Source organism: Odocoileus virginianus, chromosome 10, assembly GCF_023699985.2.
Source record: "Odocoileus virginianus isolate 20LAN1187 ecotype Illinois chromosome 10, Ovbor_1.2, whole genome shotgun sequence".
Classification (NCBI taxonomy): Eukaryota; Metazoa; Chordata; class Mammalia; order Artiodactyla; family Cervidae; genus Odocoileus; species Odocoileus virginianus.
Window position 1 is genome coordinate 3138405 of NC_069683.1, and position 26537 is coordinate 3164941.

The 26537-nt window shown below is 37.8% G+C and overlaps 2 protein-coding genes across 2 annotated transcripts; both read right to left on the bottom strand.

Moving 5' to 3' along the window:
• Positions 1-2254: 2254 nt before the first annotated feature.
• On the bottom strand, positions 2255-25785 carry LOC110150410 (olfactory receptor 5AK2-like). The gene is made up of 3 exons (XM_070473715.1): positions 25584-25785; positions 9882-10029; positions 2255-3212 (listed from the first exon to the last, which is right to left on the bottom strand). Exon 3 carries the CDS (start codon positions 3188-3190, stop codon positions 2255-2257), a length of 936 nt encoding a protein of 311 aa, XP_070329816.1. The 5' UTR covers positions 3191-3212; positions 9882-10029; positions 25584-25785.
• On the bottom strand, positions 15269-16198 carry LOC110150746 (putative olfactory receptor 5AK3). Its single transcript, XM_070472823.1, has one exon. The coding sequence runs from the start codon at positions 16196-16198 to the stop codon at positions 15269-15271; it is 930 nt and encodes a 309-aa protein (XP_070328924.1).
• Positions 25786-26537: the final 752 nt, after the last annotated feature.

Sequence of the window (26537 nt, forward strand, 5' to 3'; positions counted from 1 at the left end):
TTTAAAGAGGTTTTTTTTTTTTGGTTGTTCTAGTTTTTTTTGCATTTGCAAATAAGTTTTAGAACTAGCTTGTCAATCTCTATAAAAATCCAGTTGTTAATTTGGTTGAAATTTCTTTGAAAGTATACATCAGCTTGGGGAGAATTGAAATTTTTACAATATTGAGTTCTCCATTTCTTAAGCATCATGTATCTTTCTGCTCATGTAGGATTCTTTAATTTTTCTCAGAAAAGTTTGCAGCTTTCATCATATACATTATACACACTTAAAAAAATTTATTTCTAAGTGTTTCATGCTTTGGATAATTATTGTGTTATTTTAAAAATCTATTTTTACTTTCTGCTGGTGTATAAAATTAAGATTGATTTTTCTTTTAGTATGTTTAGTTGCTGTTTTACTATTATATTTAGTCTAATGATTTATATATAATAATTTAGTGTAATGATTTATGTATGTTATTTTTTGTCTAGTCAACTTATTAATTTCTATTGTTTATAACAGTTAATTTACTTGGATATCCAGAAAAAAATGTCATCTTCAAATTATAATTGTTACTCCTCCTTTTTTATTTGCATTCTTTTCATTGATTTCTATAGTCTAAGTGATTTGATCAGTAGCTCCAGAATAATCTTAAGAATAATTTTGATTCAGTTCACCTTTTTCATGTTCAACCTTAGAAGAAATATTCTCAATGCTTTCTCATTAAATAATTTTATTAAAATATTTTGTTTTCAATTTGATCTCTCATGGACTAGAAGAGGTGAATCAGCATTTCTATTAATATTGTGTTTCTTTTGCTCATGTATTCCTGATTTTTTCACTCTATGAATATTAAACATTATTAGGTACATAGATTCTCCATGACTATTTTATATTTCTGCAGAGCTCAGGTCCTCTGAGGAAAGGCATTTATAGCCATTATATTTAAGGATGTTTGTATAAGGTGACATAATATCACCTCACTAAAATGTAGAGATGTCTCTCTCCCTGAAGATGGTCTAGGTTGATAGTGTAAAATCTTCTTCATCCTCTGGAGAGGATTTGCTTATATTATGTAGTGGAAATGTTTCTCTTTACAGAGGGGACACAGGAAGGTAGGTTTATACAAGGTCAGAGTTTCCTAATTGGGAGATTCCTCTCCTTTAATGCACCCTGCTGCATGGGTTGATAGCATCTGGTTTCTCTTAGTATTGGTTGGGTTACCATTGGCTCCCTATTGGAGTATTCCTGCCTTGGTCCATGGATTTGGAATTTCTGAAAATGTTGGGAAAGAATAAACTCCCATTCTGTCAGTCTTCTCAATAACTTATCTATGGTTTCACTGACAAAGAGGATTGGGAGAAGAAATGAAAAACACGTGATGTCAGCCTTCTGTTTACACTGCCTGTCCAGAGAAGGGCTGTGTGCTTGCTCTTTTCTTTTTTGTTTAATCCAAATAGCGAGACCATCAGGGCATGAGCCTTGACTTCTAGAAATAAGCCCAGAGTCCTGCGTTTCTCTTCATTCTTGGAGATACAGAGGTATAAAGTAACAATTCTGCAAATAAGCCTGCTTTATAGCACCAGACTGCACTGGATTTTGTTAATGTAATACACCTGTAATGGGATTTAATTGGAGATTAAAGTTAGATTTACAGAAGATAAAATTAGTAAGATACACATCTTTCTGACTCTAGAGTCAATATCCTAATGTTTAGGGAACTTGTAGAGAAGGAGGGGTATTGATTTTCAGTGTCCCCAAATCAATGGAAATTCTCCTCCTCTTCTTTTCTGTGCATTTCCTCTGAAGAAATGAGTCTTTCAAAAATTTTTTTTTCTACAAAATCAAAGTAGCTGCGCTATACAAAAATTGCAGAGTATTAGTACCTCTTAATAGAAGATAAATAGATTTTTCTCCTAATGATTCCTTATAATCTAGTTAATAGAGGTATTTATTTAATATATTCATATAATACAATTATGTGTTTCTCCTTAATTCATTTTTCTTTTCCTTTTTAATGTTGAGTATTTGAAGAAGGTGCCTCAAAAAGTGTAAAAGAAGTATCAAAGATCTTCTTTTTAGATGTTAGATGTTTCCTTTTTGAGAAACAAATGAATTCGAATCTTGTTTAATCATTTGAGATGCTTTTCAATATTTTTCAGATGCTCCTGATACACCTAAGGGATGCTTTTGTGTCTTACGAACACTTGCTACATCTTCTGCTGCTGAGAAATCTTGGTTCACTTGTTGAACCCTGTTGAGTTAGTCATTGGTGTTAAAACCAGAAACACTTCTTTCCAACTCCTTTCAGGGCTTCTCTCACATCTTGGTTCCTCAGGCTGTAGATGAGGGGGTTTAACATGGGGACCATAACCCCATAAAACACAGAAGCCATTTTTTCTTGCTCTTGAGACTCTGTTGCACGATGGTGCAGATACATGTAAGAGAGCGTGCCGTAGAAAATGGTGACAGCTGTCAGGTGGGAGGCACACGTCGAGAAGGCTTTCTTCCTCCCTGCAGCAGAAGAGATCTTCAGGATGGCAATCAGGATAAACATGTAGGAAAAGATGACAACTGACACAGTGAATGTCATGTTAAACCCCACAAGGACTGTTAGCATCATTTTGCTGAAGTAAATATCAGAGCATGAGAGGGCCAGAATTGGGGGTGCATCACAGAAAAAGTGATTAATTTTATTGGATTTGCAAAAGCTCAGTGAGAAAATAAAACTTACATTTACAGAGGCATTTAGGAAACCTATGAAGTATGATCCAACTAACAGGTGAATGCAGACCCTCTGGGACATGACTGTTGGATAGTGGAGAGGGTTACAGATGGCCACGTAACGGTCCACTGCCATAGCAGCCAGGATGTAGCAATCACTTGTTATAAAAGCCCCATAGACTAGTAATTGCACCACACAGCCTATGAATGAGATGGATTGTTCTGTTCCTACAAGGTTTTGCAACATCTTAGGGGTGATGGCAGAGGTGTAGCAGAGATCAACGAAAGCCAAATTTTGGAGGAAAAAGTACATGGGGGTGTGAAGGGAAGAGTCAATCTTGATGAGGAGGATCATGCCTATGTTACCCACCACGGTGACCATATAGATCATTAGAAATATTGTGAAGAGGACACACCAAGACTTGTGTTGACCAGTGAATCCCAGGAGAATGAATCCAGCTACTTCAGTGCCATTGTTCTGTTCCATGGTTGGCAAAATTAAGAATCAGCTGAAAAGGTGCAAAAAAAGACCAGAGAAAGTTAAGAGGACTGTGATCATTTACCTAATCGTGAAACTCGAAATGGTACAGTATTTAATTTCACAGTTAAGTCAGAGAATGATTTTCATGACATAACTGACTTAGATTTTAAAGGCTGAACCTTGATACCTGACTTAGACATTTTCATCTGTAATTAGGGGAAGTGGTCATGGACCATTGTCTATGTTCTCAGAATTCAGAGTGATTGGTATTTCATAAACATATCAATTCAGGAACAAGTGAGATATGCTTAAATATGCTTTTATTTAATTATGCTTTTGTATGCATTCTATATTTTAATTAGAAATCCAAGTTTGCTTAAGTAATAATGACTATATTTGAATTCTTGACATATCCACAGAGTTCTATCTGATCTTGCTCCCCTTTATCTCCACATTCTCATTTTATCCCTTACCTCACCCTTAGGAACTGTTCTCTGCCATGATGGACTCATGGACCTGTAGTGGTCCATAAACCTTTATGGAAGTGTTTATCAAAGTATAGATGGCAAAGAATAATTTTCTTTGTAAAATTTGCAACCTGTTGTGGCTTAATATTTTTGTAAATGTCAGTAAAAAAAATTCTTAGCATTGTCAAAATTCTGTAATAGTTTTATATGCTCCATCTCACTTCTTGTCACTGCCCCATCATAGAGTGGAAACAGAGAGTCCAAGGACTGGTGCCGGTCCATGGACCACACATTGAGTAGCACTGCTCTATGATGTCTATCCATCCTGATTTACCTGCATGCTTTCCTAGTGATGAATAGCAGACTGCCTCCAATTTGTCTTCACCACAAATAACTCAGTATGATAAATTTTCTAGGGTGTTATAATAGGGGCAAAAATTTTGAGTCTGAGGGTATGCACATATTTAACTTGACCAATTATTCCAGATCATTTTCCTTGATGGGTGTGCTAGCATACACTCCTAATTGTGCACAGAGGTTCCTATGTCCTCAATGCTAGTGAACTTGGTATTTTCCTAATACTATTTTTGGTCAGGAAAATAGATACAAACTGATATCTAATTTTTATTTTTTTCCCTAACCTAAAATGACTTTGCTCACTGTCTAATATTCTTAGAATTTTGGGTTCCTATTTTTCTGTAAATTGCCTGTTAATACTTTTTCCAAATGTTCCTATGATTCAATTTATGAAGGCTCTTTTTAATGTAGATTTGAATACTTTGATGTTGACTTGACAAAGATTTTTTTCACATTCTATCTATTATCTTGGTCTTTGGTATTTTTCACAGATCAGAAGTCCTTAAATTAAAAATAGTAATTCATCATTTTTGCCCTTATAGTTTTTCCTTCTGAAAAAAAAAATGACAAAGTCCATTCCTGCCTCTAGCTCATATACCCAGGAGATTCAGATGTAATAATAAAATTTATTTTCTTCTTTATACTGGTACATAATATTTGAGCCATAATATTTCATAGCATACATATAATTAGAAAATAGTTATTTTGTATTTACTCAATTTTTTTCTAGAAAAAGCAGACTAAGTGGGCAGAGAATGATAGTAACTCTTGTGTGTGTGTTTGTGTGTTTGCCTGTGAAATATTAAAATATTATTTATCTTTTTTTGGGAAACAAATTCTTTAATGGTTTCCAGTGTTTTTTCTTCCAACAAATTTGAAGGATTTAAAAATTATAATATTCAAACATAATCAATTTGTTAGCTTCTAAGTCATTTTTTTGGGCTCCAAAATCACTACAGATGGTGATTGCAGCCATGAAATTAAAAGACACTTACTCCTTGGAAGGAAAGTTATGACCAATTTAGATAGCATATTAAAAAGCAGAGATGTTACTTTGCCAACAAAGGTCTGTCTGGTCAAGGCTATGGTTTTTCCAGTGGTCATGTATGGATGTGAGAGTTGGACTGTGAAGAAAGCTGAGTGCTGAAAAATTGATGCTTTTGAACTGTGGTGTTGGAGAAGACTCTTGAGAGTCCCTTGGACTGTAAGGAGATCCAAGCAGTCCATTCTAAAGGAGATCAGTCCTGGGTGTTCATTGGAAGGACTGATGCTGAAGCTGAAACTCCAATACTTTGGCCACCTCATGCATAGAGTTGACTCATTGGAAAAGACCCTGATGCTAGGAGGGATTGGGGGCAGGAGGAGAAGGGGATGACAGAGGATGAGATGGTTGGATGGCATCACTGACTTGATGGACATGGTTTGGGTGGACTCCGGGAGTTGGTGATGGACAGGGAGGCTTTGCGTGCTGCAATTCATGGGGTCGCAAAGAGTCGGACACGACTGAGCAACTGAATTGAACTGAACTGAAGTCATTAAAGATTTTTGATGGTAAACAACAATTGGATTTTTTTAAAGTTTTTTTTTTAATTGAGGTATATTTGATTATTATATAAGCTTCTGGTATGCAGCATGGTGATTTACAATTTTGAAGGCTATTTTCCATTCGTAGTTATTACAGAATATTGGCTAAATCCCCTGTGCTATACAGTATATCTGTAGCTTATTTTGTACATGGTAGTTTGTACCTCTTAATACCTTACCCCTATATTGCCCCTCCTCCCCAAATATTCAAATATTTTGAAACAATTAAGTGATTTTGCTATTTTAAAATTTACTCTCACAGGGATTTCCCTGGTGGTCCAGTGGTTAAAAATCTGCCTTGCAATGCAGGGGATGCCATTTTGATCTCTTATCAAGAAACGAAGATCCCACATGCCACGGAGCAAGTAAGCCCAAGCACCGCAGTTGTGAGCCCTGTGCCAACTAGAGCATCCACGTTCTGCAATGAAAGGTCCCGAATGCCAATGCTGCCAAATAAATAAATGAATATAAAAAGGACACACTTTTCTCACACAAACATTTGGCCTAATTATGCTACAGGAAAATTCTACAAATATTTAGGACAAAACTGATTCTATATTATATAAACTTTTCTTGAAAATCACAATAAAGAACATTCTCTAACTCACATCAGTATAAAACTGAAGCCAAAGTAAATAAAATATGAGAAAAACATTGGGATGAATCTCATTTGCAAATATAGGTGCAAACAGCTTTAAAAAATATACATTCACTAATCAAACTCATTTACACATTAAACAATTACTAGGGTCTCAAAGAGGCTCTAGTAAGTAGTTATTCTCTTCCTGCCCAGGGTCTGGACAAACTGAGACATGAAAGGTGGTGAGTAGGCAGAAACCATGTCACCTCTGGATACCTGGGGAAAGACTTTTATGTTTCTGAGTGAAATATTTGTTGCTGAAAGACACTGTAAGTAGACAGGCTCGTCCACTCAGTCTTGGCGGCAGTGACCGGGACACGCCTCTTGCACTTGCTGGGGAAGCATCTCTGAAATGCAGGGGCACCAGGCTTCAGCAGGCTGGCTGCTCCTGAGGATAAGGGGGAGCAGAGTATGCCAGCTTGTCTTCAGGTTTACTAGTCAGACACGTCACTCCATCTTTCTAGGGACCGTGTGAATAAAGTGGTGTTGGAATGGCCATGATTACACAAAGTCAGCTTCCTTGGCAGGAGAGAAACAGCAGAAGCATGGAAAAATTATTTTCCACCAACAATCAAGACGAAGTTGTATCAACATGATATTCCCCTTCAAATTATTTTCAATGAAGTGCTTAAGAGAATTTTATGCCCACCTTCACAAACTTATAAAATTTATCTAGAAGAGAAAAGAGCTAAAAAATAGCTAAGATGATTTCAGTAGACTAAAAGGAAGAACTTGTTCTATCAGATATCAGAACTGATTATAAAGCAATAATAATAAAGACAGTGTGGTACTGGTGTGAAGGTAGACAAACAGACCAATGGAACTGAGGAAAGAAAAACCATAAACAGATGTTCAAGTCTCTGGAAGCTCAATGTATGAAAATCGTAGCTGGTCCATCAATGAAAAATGGTCCAGTAAATTGTGGTCTATACATACTTATACATATGAAAAAATTATATTGCTTTTCTACTGTACATTTTATCCAAATAGATGAAAAACTTAAATTACAAAGCTATGAGAATAAAATACAACAGAATGTTTATGACTTAACTATGCAGTGGAAATTTAAATAAGGCATAGGGTCACAAAATGTAAAACATTGAAAATTCAACTATATCAAATGTAAAGATAGCAACATTATTAAAAAAGGAAAGACCAGATACTGACTGAAAATTACTCAGGTAAATTGGTTTCAAGCACATATAAATGTTAAAGAATTCATATCCAGTATATTTAAGTAATTTCTACAAATTGCTCCAAGGGAAAATATCACAAAATTTACAATCAGGACAATTATAGAAGGAAAACTTAAATGGCCAATAGAAATATGGATATATGCACAACTTAATAGTAATCAGATAATTGTATGTTAATACTGCATTGAAATGTAATTCTATACTCTTCAGTCTAAAATGTAAATTTTAGGTGAGAATGTGGTGGGAATATAAATTAGCACATTCATATTGAAGACAAATTTGGATATATTAGTAAATAATATATGTCTCTGTATGGTCCAGAATTTCCAATATAGGTACATATGCTAGATAAATATTTGACCACATAAGCAAGGATGCATAGATACACATAACCATACATATGCGTGTAAGTATATGTATGAATATGTGCATATGTAAGTATATACACAGATTATTCATAGCAGTATTCTTGAACATGGAAAAATATTATTTATTAAATGAATCAGTGAGAATAGACTGTGTGCTTAGGTTGCTCAGTCATGTCTGACCCTCTGCGATGCCATGAACTATAGCCCCACCAGTCTCCTCTGTCCATGGAATTTTTCAGGCAAGAATACTGAAATGGGTTGCCATTTCCTACTCCTGAGAATCTTCCCAACCCAGGGATCGAATCCACGTCTCTTCAGTCTCCTACACTGGCAGGCAGATTTTTACCACTAGCACTACCTGGGAATCACATGCAAATTCACTAAATTGGAGCAATACTGTCTGTGTGGATAAATGTCTCAAAGAATGTGCTAAGTAATAAAAAAAAGCAAGTTTGAGAAGTTAGATGGAGGCTACATGAGTGGTTCTTATTTTAAATATATTTTTATGCACCTTGAATATTGTGCAATGACAGAAGTTCTTCACAAAAACCCCACATCCCCATACATCAGTAGGGGGCTCCTTCCTCTGCTTTCAGTAACACCAGGCAGCACTGTGGCTCCACAGATGCTATGGTCACTTTGGCATAAGAATGGGCCTCTAGTGGTGGGGAGTGTAGGAAACCAAACCTGTGGTTGATGTGGACAATCTGGTTCTTTGAAACACCTTGAGAATTGAAGAGAGTGGGATAATTCTGTCGTGAAGGAGCAAGAAACAATTCTCTCATTTCAAATGTCAACGTTGAGGGAGGGCTAAACATTACAAGTGTTAGCTACCTCATCAGGAATATTTGCCGTGAAAAAGACTAAATGCAATCCTTTCAAGGAGACTTCCATCCTGTGGGTGACAGCATTCATCAGAGGAAGCTAACATAGGTCATGAGTTCACTTAAACTAGAATCTTGATGTGATAATGACACTTACCATATTAACTTAATCTATTTGAATTCAAGTAAAATGTATGATATAAGGGGGTATTTTTAAAGAGTTATGAAACATCAGTACAAGGCATAAAACATATACACACACACACTTAAACCAAGTACCTGAGCATTTTGGACTTGCTTAACCTATACTGAACCCTGATGCTTTTGAAGCTTCATTTGCAGTCATCACTATGCAGAAGAAAGGAGACAGACTGACCTGGAGTTGAATTCTGGTTGCACATTTAGAGACAATACATGTAATTCCTTCAGTCCTCTGTCCCACTCCCTATAAAACTGAGAGCACGGATGACCTACAAGGCAGTGATGTCCACTGTAACACCATGTACATTAGCATAAGATTGGAAATAGGGTTTAATAAATCAAAGTAGATACATGAGTCAATACATAATCTAAAAAGTATGAGATAAATATATACTCTCGTGGAAAGGTGCTCATGTTGCATTATCAAATGAACAAAGCATGTTTCAGAATAATACGCAGAGCTGGACCCTTACGAAAGAAAATTTTCTTTCACGTTCATTCTCATTTTCCTTATTTATCCATGGAAAAGTTCAGGAAGAATTCACACCAAATTTCTAATGGTTATCTTTGGGCATGGGAGTGGGGGAGAGAGAATCCTTTAAACTTATAAACTTTGTCCCCTTTTCTTTTTAAAATAGCTTTAATTGCTTTCAAGATTAATAAAATAGAGTAAGAGAAAGAAGCTAAGTCTGCTTTGTAACGATGACTTAGAGTGAGGTGATTTCTATAAAGTTCCAAGCACAGGACCAGGCTTTGCATGGGCACTCAAAATATAATGGTTAAAATAACACATGCAAATAATGCACTAAAGCCATTTGCAATGCATCCATTCACTCAGTTAATCTTTCAATCATTTGTTCACTCATATCCTTCTTGGGCAACACTCAGCCGATTTCACTGCATTTTTCATTACGCCACCAGGGATGAAGACTTTATTCCTGGTCTTGGGGTGAAACTTACTAGAACATGGGTTCTGATCCCTTTGCTCCATCATTTCCAGCACACACTGGGATGACACACGGCTGATTTTGAAAAATGGGCTGACCTCTGTTTTACTTACATGAAAATTGCGTCCAGATTCTCTTTCTGCAGCTGGTAAAGGCTGATTGGCCACGATGGTCTCTGTGTGCCTCCTTCTACCTGGGGAGTCTAGAGGTGGAGCCTAAGGGATCAATACTTGCTCCCTTGAGAACCCGAGCTTCCAGGGGCTATGATGGAATTGGAATAAACAACGTTAGTAGTTATTTTCAGCTGAAGAACAATTAAGCTTTCTCTAGAGAAGATACATTTAATCATGTTACTGTCATTAGGGATCCTGTGTGTGTGTGTGTGTATGTGTATGTGTGTGTTGCCTTATTATTGAACTAATTTTTTTTCCTTTTTATGAGTCAGGTTGAGCAATGTTTACTTTATCTAAAAATTTGTGTTCAAGTCTATGAACTGACCTTTCATTCATTCTTTTTTATTGATTTCTGTAATGTGAGTGCTTTGATTAATAGTAGCTCCAGAATAAATTTAAGAATACTTTTGAGCAAGGCCATCTTTTATTGGTTTCTGAGTTTAAGTGAAATGCTCTCAGTATTTTCTGGTAAATATGATCAAATATTTTGGTTGAAGTATTGTACCTTTTATTTAATCACTGGAATTAAAAATAAATATTTAATTTTAGCAAATGTTTTTATCTTTTGACATGATTTCATGATTTACTCTGAAAATTAATGCATTTTTAAATTAATAGATTTTATAATATCAAAGTATTCTCTTCTTCTATAATACAACTAACCTGGTTACAGTGTGTTATTGCCTTCTGTGCTACTGAGGTTTTTTTCTTTTTGTACTTGCATTTTTACTGGGCTTCCCAGGTGGCACTAGTGGTAAAGAACTCGCCTGCCAAAGCAGGAGACACAAGAGATGTGGGTTTGATCCCTGGGTTGGGAAGATCCCCTGGAGGAGGGCATGGCAACCCACTCCAGTGTTCTTGCCTGGAAAATCCCATGAACAGAGGAGCCTGGTGGCTGGCGGGGTATACTACATAGCGTTACAGAGTCGGACACAACTGAAGCAATGTAGCACATCTGCATGTATTTTTCTTATGCATTTTTATATTGATGTTTGAGAGTGGCATTGTCCTATAATTTCTGAGCTGTTTTTGCTAACTTAGTCATAAAATTTATTCTGAAACATCCCTTCTTTCCCTATGTTCTCCAAGAGTTCAACCATCATCATTATTATCTATTTTTAATAATTGATAATAATTGGTGTTTTTTTTGGGAAGAAGATTGTACTCTTATCATTTTATTTCTTCTGTTAATTGTTCTTTAATCTCTTTTGTGGTAACATTTTTACAATCAGTCTTCCCTTAGAAGAACCATTCATTCTATCAGATTCTCTAATACATTTGTGTATTGTTGTTATGCATTCTCTTATCTAAAATTTTTTTCTTTGTTCTCCAGCATTATTTCTCTTGATAAATTAGCAAGTGATTTATCCATTTTATGGTTATCTTTAGCTTCAGAGAATGTTTTTGAATTTATTATTGCTGTCATTTAAGAGATTTTAAACATTAATTCAAAAATATTATTACTCTCTTTATATTATTTTCTCATGTCTAAAATGTATGGTTAATTAATTTATTCAGTTTAGCTCAGTTCAGTTGCTCAGTCATGTCCGACTCTGCGACCCGGTGGACTGCAGCATGCCAGGCCTCCCTGTCCAACATTAACTCCTAGAGCTTGCTCAAACTCATGTCCATCGAGTCGGTGATGCCATCCAACCATCTCATCCTGTTGTCCCCTTCTCTTCCTGCTTTCAATCTTCCCCAGCATCAGGGTCTTTTCCAATGAGTCAGTTCTTCACTTCAGGTGGCCAAAATATTGGAGTTTCAGCTTCAGCATCAGTCCTTCCAATCAATATTCAAGACGAATTTCCTTTAGGATGGACTGTTTGGATCTCCTTGTAGTCCAAGGGTCTCTCAAGAGTCTTCTCCAACACCACGGTTCAAAAGCATCAATTCTTCAGCACTCAGCCTTCTTTATAGTTCAACTCTCACATCCATACATGACTACTGGAAAAACCATAGCTTTGACTAGACAGACTTTTGTTGGCAAAGGAGTGTCTCTGCTTTTTAATATGCTATCTAGTTTGGTCATAGCTTTTCTTCCAAGGAGCAAGTGCCTTTTAATTTCATGGCTGCAATCACCATCTGCAGTGATTTTTGGAGCCCAAGAAAATAAAGTCTGTCACTGTTTTCATTGTTTCCCCATCTATTTGCCATGAAGTGATAGGAGTAGATGCCATGATCTTAGTTTTCTGAATGTTGAGCTTGAAACCAGCTTTTTCACTCTCTTCTTTCACTTTCATCAAAAGGCTCTTTAGTTCTTTACTTTCTGCCATAAGGGTGGTGTCATTTGCATATCTGAGTTTATTGATATTTCTCCCGGCAATCTTGATTCCAGCTTGTGCTTCATCCAGCCCAGCATTTCTCAGGATATACTCTGCATGTAAGTTAAATAAGCAGGGTGACAATATAGAGCCTTGTTGTACTCCTTTCCTAATTTGGAACCAGTCTGCTGTTCCATGTCTGGTTCTAAATTTATTATTATTTCCTATTTATTAACACTAGTATTTATAGAGCTATGCAATTTTATTTGAAAACTCCTTGTTGTTTATAGATATTTTTGCAACAGTTTGCGAAATATTATCTTATGGATGTCTGGAAATGTTTTCATTTTATATTCAACCTAAGATTTGTTTAAATGAGAATTTTCTGTGTTTAGTGGTAGAATTTTAGGTGTTTTTACTTTAAAGTTTTATTATTAAATTCTAGATCTAGGGATAATCTTTCCAATTTTTATAATTTATTGTATTTCTGTAATTTTCATGGGCACATAAATGAGAAAAAAGATAGGAGGAAGGAAGAAAAGGAAGAAGAAAAAGGAAAAAAAAACAGAAAGAAAGATGTTTTCTTGCTTTTGAGTTACTATTAACTCAACTGACAAAAATCAGTTCTCCTAGGAATCAGATTATGATGTGTCTAACACGGTGTTAATGGTCTCAAAAGACAGTAGGAGAAAGTGTTTCTAACTGGACCTCCGATGTCCACAAGGCAACAGTGACTGAGTCTTCTAAATGACTGCGATATTTTCTCACCAGCGACATAATTTTCCTATTGTATTCCTTCCCCCTCTTGAGCAATGCTTACTGAGATATCTAGTTGCTGATCTATCTCTGCTTTTTGAGAGTATCTAAATCTAGAGAGTACCTACTTCCCTCTCATCCGTACATGGATGCATTTAGCAGAGCCCATACTCTAGAAAAAGCCCCTCTCTTCCTTTCTATGAAAAGCTCCCCTTATAGCTCAGTTGGTAAAGAATCTGCCTGCCATGCTGCAGACCTGGGTTTGATTCCTGGGATGGGAATATCTCCTGGAGAAGCAAGTGGCAACCCACTCCAGTATTCTTGCCTGAGAAATTCCACGGACAGAGAAAACTGGGGGGCTACAGTCCTTGGGGTCACAAGAGTCAGACAAACTTAGTGACTAAACCACCATCTCCCTTCTTACTGAGTTGTCCACAGCTTCTGTGCAGTGTGCACTGCAGAAGCAGAATTTTGACTTCCAAACTTTTTGTGTTCTTTTGCTGAGCTTTAATAATATAGAGTTTCTGAATACGAATTTTTTCTCATTACGTCAAATAGATCTTTTGTAACTTTATTTTAAATTTTTTCTTAACTTTCTATGTCATGGACTGGAAGAAATACATCTACTATGATTATGTGGTTTTTGTCCATGTATTTCCTCTTTTATACTTTACAAATGTTAAAGTAATATTATTTAATACAGAGATTTTTTCATGAACTTTTGTGCATAGTTCAATTCTTCTATGCAAGGCATTTTCAGTCGTTGCATTTAAGAATGTTTCTATAGGGAGATGCATCAGGATAATAAAGCCTGAAAGTTGTCTGTCTCTAGACAGTTTAGGGTAGTAAAGGTGAAGACCTCTCCCTCCTTCTCAGGATATGATTTGCTAATCAAATCAGGACATTATCTGATTTTCAATTCCAGATTGAATTTAGGGTTTCTCTCTGCAGAGGGTATTATGGGCAGGTCACCAGGAATCCTAAGTAGTTTCCTACTTTCGGGATTCATCTCCCGTAATGCACTCTGCTTCATGGGCTAGTGCCGTCTGAATTTTCTTGGTATTGTTCAGGTTGTGATTTGCTCCCAGTAAGTGTTTCCTGCCTCAGTCCGTAATTTGGAATATCTGGAAATGTTGAGAAAGGCAGTGAACTCCCATCCTGTCTGTCAATCATCTAATTCACAGCTTCCTATGGTTTAACTGATTAATGAAATTGAGACGAAATATAACATGGTATCTCAGGCTTTTTGTTAACACTCTTGTCCACAGGATGGCTGTGTGCTTGATTCCGCTTTTTCCTGAGTGGATAGAACATGGTGTTCAAGCCCAGGTATGACTTCTTGTGTTAAACCTGGATTCTTTCAGATAGTGGGAAATAAGGCTTCATTTCTGGGTAAATGAGTTTGATCTGTGGCACCAAATTCTGCACTGGATTTCTACGCTTGCAAGAGGGTACAGCTGGGGATTCACTTATATTAAAAACAAAAATTTAGTAAGAATAAATGGATATGATCCATAGTTACTGGATTCCTATGTTACTTTCCTAGTTGGTTAGAGACCGTGTGTAGAAAGGAGGAATACTGATCCATAAAGTCTGAATATGTATGAGGATTCGTTCAGTTGTTCTTTTCTCCCCCTCTTTCTTTTCGGCACATTTTCTCCAAAGAGATAGAGAACATCTTTAAATTATTCATTGCAATACTAAACCAGCTTAGTTACAGAAAATAGCAAGAGTAACAGTACCTCTTAAGAGAAACCAGCAAAAATGTTTGCACTGGTGTCTTTATCCTACTGTTGCTAGAGGTAATTTACAACATTGACTAACACGTTTCTTTATTGCTCTTTTCTATTTTAACAGCAAGGTATTTGAAAAAAGGGCTCCTCAGAATGTACAAAAGCAATATCGAAGATCTTTTTAGACGCCTTCTCTCTAAGTCGCAACCCCATTGACTGTAGCCCGCCAGGCTCCTCCGTCCATGGGATTTCCTACACAAGAATACTGGCGTGGGTTGTCATTTCCTTCTCCAAGGGATTTTCACAACTAGGGATAGAATCCATGTCTCAAGCAGATTCTTTACTGTTGATCCACTGGGGAAACCCTCTGAGAAATATGAATTAGAAGGTTATTTGATCATTTCAGATCATAAAGTTGATCATCTTTCAAAAGCTACTGATACAATCAAGGAAATATATTTTGTATAATTTTTTGTTTGTAACTCAGAAATATCTTCTACATCTTCTGCTCTTGAGAAATAAGAGAGAACTGTCTGTTGCTTGCTGAACAATGTTGAGTTAGAAATTGATGTTCAGTCTAGAAACACTTCCTTCCAACTCCTTTCAGGGCTTCTCTCACATTGTGGTTTCGCAGACTATAAATGAGGGGATTTAACATGGGGATCATAATGCCATAAAACACAGAAGCCATTTTTTCTTGCTCTTGAGATTCTATGGTGCGATGGTGCAGGTACATGTAAGAGAGCGTCCCATAGAAAATGGTGACAGCTGTCAGGTGGGAGGCGCACGTCGAGAAGGCTTTCTTCCTCCCTGCAGCAGAAGAGATCTTCAGGATGGCGATCAGGATAAACATGTAGGAAAAGATGACAACTGACACAGTTAATGTCAAGTTAAACCCCACAAAGACTGTTAGGAGCATGATGTTCAAGTAAATACTAGAGCAAGAGAGGGCCAGAATTGGGGGCGCATCACAGAAAAAGTGATTAATTTTATTGGATTTGCAGAAGTTCAATGAGAAGGTAAAACTTGTGTTTACAGAAGCATTTAGGAAACCCATGAAGTATGAACCAGTTAAGAGTTGGCTGCAGACTCTCTGGGACATGACAGTTCCATAGCGAAGTGGGTTACAGATGGCCACATAACGGTCCACTGCCATAGCAGCCAGGATGTAGCAATCACTTGTTGCAAAAGCCCCATAGACTAGTAATTGCACCATGCATCCTATGAATGAGATGGATTGTCCTGTGTCTACAAAGTTTTGGAGCATTTTTGGAGTGATTGCAGAGGTGTAGCAGAGATCAACAAATGCCAAGTTTTGGATGAAAAAGTACATGGGGGTGTGAAGGGAAGAGTCAATCTTGATGAGGAGGATCATGCCAATGTTACCCACCAGGGTGACCAGATAGATCACTAGAAATACTATGAAGAGGACACGCCAATACTTGTGTTGACCAGCGAATCCCAGGAGAATGAATTCAGTCGCTGTAGTTCCATTGTTTTGTTCCATGACCAACAAATTTAAATATCAGCTGAAAAGGTGCAAAGAGGTCAGAGAAAGCTAGGAGGATTGTGATACTTTAACTAACACTATATTTAATTTCAGAGCTTCCCTGGTGGCACAGACAGTAAAGAATCCACCTGCCAATGCAGGAAACCCTGGTTCAATTCCCTGGAGAAGGGAATGCCTACCCACTCCAGGATTCTTGCCTGGAGAATCCCATGAACAGAGGAGCCTGGTGGGCTAGAGTCCATGAGTTGCTAAGTGTTGGACATGACTGAATGACTAAGCACTCACATATTTAACTTCATAGTGAGAGGGATCAGAGAATATTTTCCATGATTTAATTGAATTAGATTTTAAAGGCTGAACCTTGGCACCTAACTTAGACATTTCCATTGATAGTTTGGGGAAATTGCCAAGGACTAGTAGCTGTGTTCTCAATAGGCAAACTGACAGTACTTCATACATACATCAGTTCGGAAACACATAAGAACATTGTTTTATTTAACTAAGCTTTCTTTTGTATTCCCTATATTTTAATCAGAAATACAAATTTGCCTAAATACTAATCATTATATTTGAAATTTGACATACCCATGGGGTTCTATATTATCTTGTTCCTGTCTACCTCCATATTTTCATTTTTTTCTTTTTCTTCCTTGTAGATCTTCCCTGCCATGATGGCTTCTGGAATTGTAGAGCCCTTTGTGGAACTGTTTATCAAGGTATTAGCATAATTTTCTTTATAACATTTCCTATTTGTTGTGGCCCCGTGTTTGTAAAAGTCAATAAATAGGTCTCAGCATTGTTAAAATTCTGTAATAGTTTTAAATGCTCCATCCAATTTCAGTCATTGTCTCATTATACAGTAGAAACAGAGAGTCCAAGGACTAGTGCTGGTCCATGGACCACACATTGAGTAGCCCTGCTCCGTGGTGTCCATCCATCCTAATTTACCCATGTGCTTCCCTAGTGATGGACAGCAGACTGCCTACAACCTGCCTCCACTATGGTTAACTCAGTGAGAAATTTTTGTAGGGTGTAATCCTAGGGACAAAATTTTTGTGTCTGAAGGCATGCACATATTTTATCTGATCAAGTTTTCCCAGATCATTTTACATAATGGATGCACCAGTGTACCCTCTTGCTAATTGTATACGTGGGTTCCCACATCCTCACTTCTGAGTGAGCATTGATATTTTCCTAATTTTTTTGGTGGAAAATAGGTGTAAAGTGATGTCTTATCTTTCCCTTTTCCCCTTTAATTACAAGTAGATTTGATCATTATCTAATAGTCTTAGAATTTGGAGATTTTATTATTTTGTAAATTGCTTGTTAATTTCTTTTTTTAAAAAATGCTTCTTCTGAATTGATTTCACATGTTCTTTATTTATCCAAGATTTAAATCTCCTCTCGGTTGACTTGGTAAATATTTTCTCACATTCTGTCATCTTTGATGTCCTTCACAGACCAGAGAACCTTACATTTAAAATAACTATCATTTTTTTTTTTTTGCCTTATGGTTTGCTCTTTTAAAAAATAATTGAAAGAAGTTGTTTTCTTTCCTAATTCATATCTCCAGTGGAGTAAAAAGCAATTATCATATTTTTCCATTTAAACTTGGTTGCTGGCATATGGTGATTGTTGCATCATGACATTTTATATCAGAAAAAAAATTTTAAATGCTATTTGTGCTTTCCAATATATTAAAAAAAAATAAAGCAGACTAACAGGATAGAAAGCAACTGTAGTCACTGTGTGTGTGCATTTGTGTGTGTCTGTGTGTGGGTGAGTTGTATAAAATAATTATTTTAATCATTATGTGATTTGACTTGACATTTAAAAATCTATGCACAAACACTAGACCCAGTTATGTTACAGGATTTCTACCAAACTTTATAAAACTAATAATTTTAATATATACAATTTTTTCCCGTGAGTCTCAAAAAAAAAAAAAATCAGCTAGTCATTTCATAAGGCTAATATAACCTTGACACGCATTTAATTAACTTTTGAGGAAAAAAAAATTAGAAGCAACTTCATTTATGAGTGTAGAAACAAACAGCTTTAAAAATATACTTTCAATAACCAAATCCACCCATACACTGAACAGACAATTGCTAAAGTCTAAAGAAGGTTCCTGATCGTTGAGGAAGTCTTTCTTATCTCTCCTTGCTGTTCTTTGGAAAGCTGCATTCACATGGGTATATCTTTCCTTTTCTCCTTTGCATTTGGTTTCTCTTCTTTTCACAGCTATTTGTAAGGCCTCCTCAGACAGCCATTTTGCCTTATTGCATTTATTTTTCTTGGGGATGGTCTTGCTCCCTGTCTCCTGTACAATGTCATGAACCTCTGTCCATAGTTCATCAGTCACTCTGTCTATCAGATCTAGACCCTTAAACCTACTTGCCACTTCCACTGTGTAATCATAAGGGATTTGATTTAGGTCATATCTGAATGAGTTAGTGGTTTTCCCTATTTTCTTCAACTAAAGTCTGAATTTGGCAATAAGGAGTTCATGATCTGAGCCACAGTCAGCTTCTGGTCTTGTTTTCACTGACTGTATAGAGCTTCTCCATCTTTGGCTGCAAAGAATATAATCAATCTGATTTCGGTGTTGACCATCTGGTGACATCCATGGGTAGAGTCCTCTCTTGTATTGTTGGAAGAGGGTGTTTACTGTGAAGAGTGCATTCTCTTGGCAAAACTCTATTAGCCTTTGCCCTGCTTCATTCTGTACTCCAAGGCCAAACTTGCCTGTTACTCCAGGAGTTTCTTGACTTCCTACTTTTGCATTCCAGTCCCCTATAATGAAAAGGATATCTTTTTTGGGTGTTAGTTCTAGAAGGTCTTGTAGGTCTTCATAGAACCTTTCAGCTTCAGTTTCTTCAGCATTATTGGCCGGGGCATGGACTTGGATTACCTTGATATTGAATGGTTTGCCTCGTAAACGAATAGAGATCATTCTGTTGTTTATGAGGTTGCACCCAGCACTGCATTTCAGACTCTTTTGTTGACTATGATGGCTACTCCATTTCTTCTAATAGATTCTTGCCCACAGTAGTAGATATAATGGTCATTTGAGTTAAATTCACCCTCTCCATTCCATTTTAGTTCACTGAGTCCTAGAATGTCGACATTCACTCTTGCTATCTCCTGTTTGATCACTTCCAATTTGCCTTGATTCATGGACCTAACATTCCAGGTTCCTATGCACTATTACTCTTTACAGCATCAGACCCTGCTTCCATCACCAGTTACATCCACAACTGGGTGTTGTTTTTACTTTGGCTCTGTCTCTTCATTCTTTCTGGAGTTATTTCTCCATTGCTGTCCAGTAGCATATTGGGCACCTATTGACCTGGGGGGTTTGTCTTTCAGTGTCCTATCTTTTTGCCTTTTCATACTGTTTATGGGGTTCTCAAGGCAATAATACTGAAGTGGTTTGCCATTCCTTTCTCCAGTGGACCACATTTTGTCAGACCTCTCCACCATGACCCGTCTGTCTTGGGTGGCCCTACACGGCATGGCTCATAGTTTCATTGAGTTAGACAAGGCTGTGGTCAATGTGATTAGATTGGTTAGTTTTCTGTGACTGTGGCTTTCAGTCTGTCTGCCCTGTTATGGAGAAGGATAAGAGGCTTATGAAATCTTCCTGATGGGATAGACTGACTGAGGGTGATATTGGACTTTTTTTCTGATGTGTGGAGCCATGCTTAGTAAGTTTTTAATCCATTTTACACAAAGATGGGCTCAATAAAGGACAGAAATGGTATGGACCTAATAGAAGCAGAAGATATTAAGAAGAGGTGGCAAGAATACACAGAAAAACTGTACAAAAAAGATCTTCACGACCCAGATAATCGTGATGGTGTGCTCACTTACCTAGAGCCAGACATCCTGTAATGTGAAGTCAAGTGGGCCTTAGGAAGCATCACTATGAACAAAGCTAGTGGAGGTGATGGAATCCAGTTGAGCTATTTCAAATCCTCAAAGATGATGCTTTTTAAGTGCTATACTCAATAAGCCAGCAAATTTGGAAAACTCAGCAGTGGCCACAGGACTGGAAAAGGTCAGTTTTCATTCCAATCCCAAAGAAAGGCAATCCCAAAGAATGCTCAAACTACCACACAATTGCACTCATCTCACACACTAGTAAAGTGATGCTTAAAATTCTCCAAGACAGGCTTCAGCAATACATGAACCATGAACTTCCAGATGTTCAAGCTGGTTTTAGAAAAGGCAGAGGAACCAGAGATCAAATTGCCAACATCCACTGGATCATCGAAAAAGCAAGAGAGTTCCAGAAAAATATCTATTTCTGCTTTATTGACTATGCCAAAGCCTTTGACTGTGTGGGTCACAATAAACTGCGGAAAATTCTGAAAGAGATGGGAATACCAGACCACCTGACCTGCCTCTTGAGAAATCTATATGCAGGTCAGAAAGCAACAGTTAGAACTGGACATGGAAAAGCAGACTGGCTCCAAATAGGAAAAGGAGTACGTCAAGGCTGTATATTGTCACCCTGCCTATTTAACTTATATGCAGAGTACATCATGAGAAATGCTGGGCTGGAGGAAGCACAAGCTGGAATCAAGATTGCCAGGAGAAATGTCAATAACCTCAGATATGCAGATGACACCACCCTTATGGCAGAAAGTGAAAAAGAACTAAAGAGCCTCTGGATGAAAGTGAAAGAGGAGAGTGAAAAAGTTGGCTGAAAGCTCACATTCAGAAAACTAAGATCACGACATCTGGTCCCATCACTTCATGGTAAATAGATGGGGAAATGTTGGAAACAGTGGCTGACTCTATTTTTCTGGGCTCCCAAATCACTGCAGATGGTGATTGCCGCCATGAAATTAAAAGATGCTTACTCCTTGGAAGGAAAATTATGACTGACCTAGACAGCACATTAAAAAGCAGAGACATTACTTTGTCCACAAAGGTCTGTCTAGTCAAGGCTATGGTTTTTCCAGTGGTCCTGTATGGATGTGAGAGTTGGACTATGAAGAAGGCTGAATGCTGAAGAATTGATGCTTTTGAACCGTGGTGTTGGAGAAGACTCTTGAGAGTCCCTTGGACTGCAAGGAGATCCAACCAGTCCACCCTAAAGGAAATCAGTCCTGAATATTTATTGGGAGGACTGATGCTGAAGCTGAAACTCCAATACTTTGGCCACCTCATGCGAAGAGCTGACTCATTTGAAAAGACCCTGTTGCTGGGAATGAGTGAGGGTGGGAGGAGAAGGGGACAACAGAAGATGAGATGGTCGGATGGCATCACTGACTCAATGGACATGAGTTTGAATAATCTCTGGGAGTTGGTGATTGACAGGAAGGCCTGGTGTGCTGCAGTCCATGGGGTCGCACAGAGTCGGACACGACTGAGTGAGTGAACTGAACTGAACTGAACTGAAAGGAGATTCCAGAGAACAGCTATTTTCTTCCTTTCCCAAGATTTGAACAAGTTGAGAAATAAAAGTAAGTGTACATATGGAGACTGTAATATCACCTCCTGACATGTGGGGGGAACTTTCAAGTTTCTTAGTCTAGTTACTCGCTCCTAGTGAACACTGTAAGTTACCAGGCTTGTCCGCCCATCTTGGCAGTGGTGATTGGTCTTGCCCCTTGCACGTTCTGGGGAAGCACCTCTGAGATGCTGGGGGGCACTGGCCTCAGCAGACTAGCTGCTTCTGAGGTTGAGGGCAGAGCCAAGCATGTCAGGCTGTTCTCAGATTTACCAATCAGATACATCACTCCATCTTTCTAGGAAGTGAGTTAATAAAATGATGTCAGGATGGCTGTGATTACACCATTTGAACTCCCACTGCAGGAGAGAAACATCAGAAGCAGGGGAAAACATTTTCTAATAGCAAGCAAGTCCAAGTTGTATCAACATGAAATTTCCTTCATATTAATTTCAGTGAAGTGCTTGAGAGGATATTATGCCCACTTTCACAAACTTATAAATTATATATGAAAGAGAAAAGAACTCAAAAATAGCTAAGAGACTTTTAAAGGGAAAAAAGTGGGGAGTTGTCCTAGCAAATATCAGAAATTTCTATAAAATAATAACAATAAAGACAGGTGTTAGTAGTGGTACAAAGAGAACAATGGAATTGTGAAAAAGAGAGCATAAACAGGCCTACAAGTCTCTGAAAGCTCAATGTATGAAAACAGTAGCATGTCCATCAATGAAAAATAAGCTGTGAAATAAACTGTGAAAAATAAACTATGAAAAATAAAGTACGCCAATAAACTGTGGCATGTAAGTGCTTATACTTTGGAGGAGGAAATGGCAACCCACCCCAGTATTATTGCCTGGGAAATTCCATGGACAGAGGAGCCTGGTGTGGTACAATCCCTGGGGTTCAAAAGAATCAGACAACTTTTCGACTGAGCATGTAAATGCACATACATATGAAAAAATTATATTGTGTTTCTACTTTTAACTTTACCAATTCCAAATGGCATTAAATTATAAAAGTGTGTGGGTATATAATTTTACCCTTATATTATAATTATAAAGGTGTAAGGGTAAATCATATTAGAATATCTACCACTTAGCTACGCAGTAAAGGTTTTTAATAAGACATAAGTGCACAAAACACTAAATATTAAAAAGCTTCTCTGGTGGCTCAGACGGTAAAGAAATTAAACATATCAACATTATAAAAAATACTGGAAATTTGCTCAGTTAAATTTGCTTGCAACACATATAATTGGAAAAATAATTAGTATCCAGTATATTTAAATAATTTTCATAAATTGTGCTGAGGAAAAAATTCACCAAATATATAATCAGGATATTTACAGAAGGAAAAACTTAGGCAATTGATATATGGACATAAAAGGATATAACTGCCTAGTAGTATAGTATATAAATACTGCATTGAAATATAATTTTAGGCTAAAATGTAAATTAAATGTGAGAATGCAAATTAAATGTGAGAATGCAGACTCACATTCCAGGTGGGAATATAAATTAGAATAGTCATATTGGAGACAAGTTTGGAAATATTTATAAAATTAAATGTATGCCTCCCTTAGGTTCAGAATTTGTATTATAGATATGTACCTGGATAAATTATTGGTCATGTAAACAAGAATATACATACATACACATGTGAGTATATGCATGAATATGGGTACATATAAATGTAATTACACATGGGAAGATCCATAGCAGCGTCTTTGAGCATAGGGGAAAAAAAAAACTATTAAATAAATCATCAAGAATTCAGCCTACTGGTGCTATAATATCTATGTAGATAAATTTCTGCAATGGAAAGCTGAGTAATAAAAAGTAAGCTACAGTAGTCTAGGTGGTGGCTGCATGCATGGCTGTTTCCTTTTGTTAAACGTATTTTAATGTGCCTTAAATTTTGTGCAATGAGAGAATTTCCTCACCAAAAACCCAGCATCCCCATACACCAGTAGAGGGCCCCTTCCTCTGGAGTCAGTCATGCCAGGCAGGGCTGTGGCTCCACGGACACGCTGTGATGAGAAGGGGCCTTTAGCGGTGGGCTTCCCTGGGGCCTCAGACAGTAAAGAATCCATCTGCAATGCAGAAGACCTGGCTTCAATCCCTGGGTAGGGAAGAGCCCCCTGGAGGAGGGCATGGCAACCCACTCCAGCATTCTTGCCTGGAGAAGCACCTTGGACAGAGGAGCGTGGCGGGCTACCGTCCATGGGGCTGCAAAGAGTCGGACACGACTGAGCAACTAACACATTTAGTGGTGGGGAGCGTAGCGAACCACACCTGTGGTTGACGGGGACAATCTGGTTTTTTCAAACATCTTGAGAAATGAACAGAATGGGATAACTCTGTAGTGAAGGAACAAGAAACAATTGTCTTCTTTCAACATTTAGAGAGGGCTAAAGGTTAATAAGTGTAAGTTACCTCCTCAGGTCAATTTACTGTAAAATAGATTAAACGCAACACTTTCAAGGAGGCTTCCATCCAGTGGGTGACAGCCCTATCAGAGGAAGCTAACAATCATCACAAGTAGACTTAACTAGACTCTTGGTGAGATAATGACATTTGCTTTGTTAAGGTAATCATTTTGAATTCAAATAAAATTCATGACATGGGGATGTTTTTAAGAGCTGTGGAATGTTGGTATGAGGGTTATAACACACAGGCATACTTACGACATACAGACACACACAGACACACATAAGCACTCACACCAAGCACCCGAGTATTTCGAACGTGCTTAACCTATATTGAAACCTGGTGCTTCTGAAGCTACATTCAGTGCTGCGCCTTAGGAAGGAAACAGGCCGATCTGGGTTTGAGTTCTGGTTGCCCTGCCTCATACAGACAAAGCAGGCAGCTCCCCTTGGCCTCAGTTCCGCGCTCTAGAAAACGGGCGGGCACAGGATGGCCTACAAGGTAGTCATGTTCACTGTGACACAGCGCGCAGCAGCAGCAGTTTGGAAGCAGTAAAATGCACGGGTGATTCATGTTATGAATCAACACATCGCCCGAAAGGTAAGAGACTGGGAAGGTGCTTACATCACACTGTCCAGTGAACAGAGCAAGTTGCAGAGTAATATGGAGAGCTGGACCTTTGTAAAATAAAATTTTCTTTCACTCCTTTCTTTTTCTTATTTTATTTATGCATGGAAAAGCACAGGAAGAATTCATGCCAAACTTCTAATGATTATCCTTGAATGTGAGAGTGACAGGGAATGTCTTTAAACTTATGAACTTCATCACCGTTTCATTTTAAAGTGCGCTGTGCTTAGTCGCCCAGTCGTGTCTGACTCTGTGAGCACACGGGCTGTAGCCCACCTCACTCCTCTGTCCATGGAGATTGTCCAGGCAGGAACTCTGGAGTGGGTTGCCATCCTCCCATGCCCTCCTCCAGGGGATCTTCCCAACCCAGGGATTGAACCCAGGTCTTCTGCATTGCAGGCAGATTCTTTACCATCTGAGCCACTGGGAAAATCATTTTAGAATAGATTTATATATTTTGAGAAAGAAGAGTACAAGAAAGAAGTCTGCTTTGTAATGATGTGACTTAAAGTATAAAGTGACTTGTGTAAAGTTCCCAGAACAGGGCCAGGCTTTGAATAGGCACTAAAAACTGGTCATAATAACACATGCAAATAATGCACTACATGCATATTATAATACTCATTCATCATTTGTTTAACCTTTCAGTAATTTGTTTATTCATATCCTCAGGCAATACTCAACCAAGTTCAGTTCCCTCACTCCGTTTCCACCGTGTCACCAGAAGTGAAACCTTCATCCCTGGTTTCAGGATCAAACTTACTAGGACTTTGGCTCTGACCCTTTGTTTCAGCATTTCCAGCACACCCTGGGATGACACATGGCTGATTTTGAAAAATGGGCTGAGTTCTGTTTTACTTACATGAAAATTGCATCCAGATTCTTGTTCTGCAACTGATACAGGCTGATTGGCCACCAAGGTCTCTGTACGCCTCCTTCTAACTGGGGAGTTTAAAGCTGGCGCCTAAGAGATCAGTACTTGCTCCCTTGAGAATCTGAGCCTTCAGGGGCTATAATGGATTCAGAATAAACAGTGTTCAGCTGAGACATTTATGCTTTCTCTGGAGAAGATACATTTAATCATGTTACTGTCACTGTGGACTTTTGTGTGTGTGTTGTCTTGTTATAGAACAACTCCTTTAACATTTTTCTCATTATGAATCAGCTTAAACAATTTTTACTATGCCTAAAAAATTGCGTTCAGGTCTAGAAAACTGACCTTAATCAGTTTTGTCACCATAATCAGCAAAAAGCATGGCTAAATGAAAAAAGAAATCCAAAGCTAATGTAAGTTTAAGGGCATGTGCATCTAATGTGACAAATAAGAATTAGCTCAGTGGTTAAGAAACCGCACACCAATGCAGGAGACATGGGTTCAATACTTGGTTTGGGAAAATCTCCTGGAGAAGGGAATGGCAACTGAGTCCAGTATTCCTGCCTGGAGAACCCCCATGAACAGAGGAGACTGATGGGCTAGTCAGTGGGGTTGCAAAGAGTCCCACATGACTGAGCGACTAACACTTTCACTTGACTTTCACTATTTAAATGTCTTATATTACCACTTTGAGCAATTTTTTTTCCATTTATTTTTATTAGTTGGAGGCTAATTACTTTACAACATTGCAGTGGTTTTTGTCATACATTGAAATGAATTAACCATGGATTTACATGTATTCCCCATCCCGGTCCCCCCTCAGTTTTTTTTTTTTTTTTTAATTTGGAGAAAACAATGACTCTTGACCTCTTCTTCCAATTTTTTTCCCTAAAAACCGGATATATTAAAAAAAACTCAGCCCTGGATAATAGCATCTTTTCT

Coding starts and splice junctions, on each gene's coding strand:
- LOC110150410 (XM_070473715.1), bottom strand. CDS start 3,190: ATGGAACAGAACAATGGCACTGAAGTAGCTGGATTCATTCTCCTGGGA.
- LOC110150746 (XM_070472823.1), bottom strand. CDS start 16,198: ATGGAACAAAACAATGGAACTACAGCGACTGAATTCATTCTCCTGGGA.